The following is a 1,494-nucleotide window of genomic DNA, read 5'->3' as shown; positions in this document are numbered from 1 at the left end:
AAAACCCAGCCATTCAGGCTCAAGGATTCTGTTCTTTCCTCTTTTTAACCCTCCTCCTGCAGCAAGCGAACCATGTTAGATTTCCAGACATTCAGGCAGATCTTGGTCCAGCTCGCCTAATCCTGCAATCACGTGTACGCTGATGTTCGTAGTCTTTCTCTAGGCTTGAAGTGTGTGGGATGGTGGACAGGCCATTAGCATCCTCTAAGAGCTTGTTGTTTGGATTGCTCTGTCTAGGGAAAATGCCCCAAAGAAAAGGCTTGGAGAATCACACCGTTGGATCCGGATTCGTTCTTCTGGGATTTTCTGACCACTCCGGCCTGCAGGGCCTGTGCTTCACAGCATTCCTGGCCATATACCTCATGATCCTCACAGGGAACAGCCTGATTGCACTCATCACGGTGGTGGTCTCAAGCCTCCACAGCCCCATGTATTTCTTCCTGAGGAACTTGTCCACCCTGGAGATCTGCTACACATCAGTCACTCTGCCAAAAATGCTGGTGGGTTTCCTGCGGGCGGATGGCAGGATCTCCTTCCTGGGCTGTGCTGCCCAGCTGTATTGCCTGGTTTTGCTGGGCAGCATTGAATGCCTTCTCCTGGCTGCCATGGCCTACGACCGCTGCATAGCCATATGTGACCCCCTGCGCTACACCCTCGTCATGAGCAGGGGTCTCTGCATCAGACTGGTGGTGGGGTCCTGGGTGGCTGTCGTACCAGTGCAAGTAGGACAGACCTACCAGCTGTTCACTTTGCCCTTCTGTGCATCCCATGACCTCCATCACTTTTTCTGCGATGTCCCCCCACTGCTGGAACTGGCCTGTGCAGACACGTTCTGGAACCAAGTGATGCTGTACACCATCATCCTGCTCTTCGCAATCCTTCCCTTCTCCTTAATAGTTACTTCTTACATTCAAATTATTAGGGCAATTCTGAAAGTGCCTTCAAGTCTGGGCAGACGCAAAGCCTATTCCACCTGCTCGTCACACCTTGGGGTGGTGATGCTCTTCTATGGCTCGGCCACAGTCGTCTACTTAAAGCGACGGTCAAGGGATTCGGTAGACACCGACAAATACCTTGCCCTGTTTTACACAATTGTGACCCCCATGTTTAACCCTGTCATCTATAGCCTGAGGAATAAGGAAGTGAGAATTGCCTCGAGGAGACTCCTATGGACAAAGTGATGCTACCGAGGATGTAAAATAGTCCCAAGCAGTACCAAAAGTCCCACTGGGTTATGTGGTTGCCTGAACAAAGCATCCCGTATTTGCTCAGACAAAACCATGTGTCCAGCCTGGCTTTCATCCTCCTCAAGAAGGGGAGAGGTCTCCTGAGGCATTCCTGCTACGCCATGCCCCACCATGATATCTTTGTACTCTAGAGCACCTTCAGTGCCCCTCAAGAGCGTGATGCCAATAGCTACTTCAAGCTGTGTCTGACCAACGTAACGTTCAAGGGAAAGAGTCAAAGCATGGTCAGTAGTCAGTAGGGCCCAGA

The 1,494-nt window shown here is 51.3% G+C and overlaps 1 protein-coding gene across 1 annotated transcript; it reads left to right on the top strand.

The window, feature by feature from the left end:
* Nucleotides 1-242: 242 nt before the first annotated feature.
* On the top strand, nucleotides 243-1,181 carry LOC309603993 (olfactory receptor 10AG1-like; the record flags this gene model as incomplete). Its single annotated transcript, XM_082338858.1, has 1 exon — nucleotides 243-1,181. The coding sequence occupies one exon, from the start codon at nucleotides 243-245 to the stop codon at nucleotides 1,179-1,181; it is 939 nt and encodes a 312-aa protein (XP_082194984.1).
* Between the last annotated feature and the right edge of the window lie 313 nt (nucleotides 1,182-1,494).

The sequence above is a fragment of the Platalea leucorodia genome, assembly GCF_965183815.1.
Source record: "Platalea leucorodia genome assembly, contig: HAP1_HAP1_SCAFFOLD_291, whole genome shotgun sequence".
NCBI lineage: Eukaryota > Metazoa > Chordata > Aves > Pelecaniformes > Threskiornithidae > Platalea > Platalea leucorodia.
This window is presented reverse-complemented; position numbering and strand designations above follow the sequence as displayed.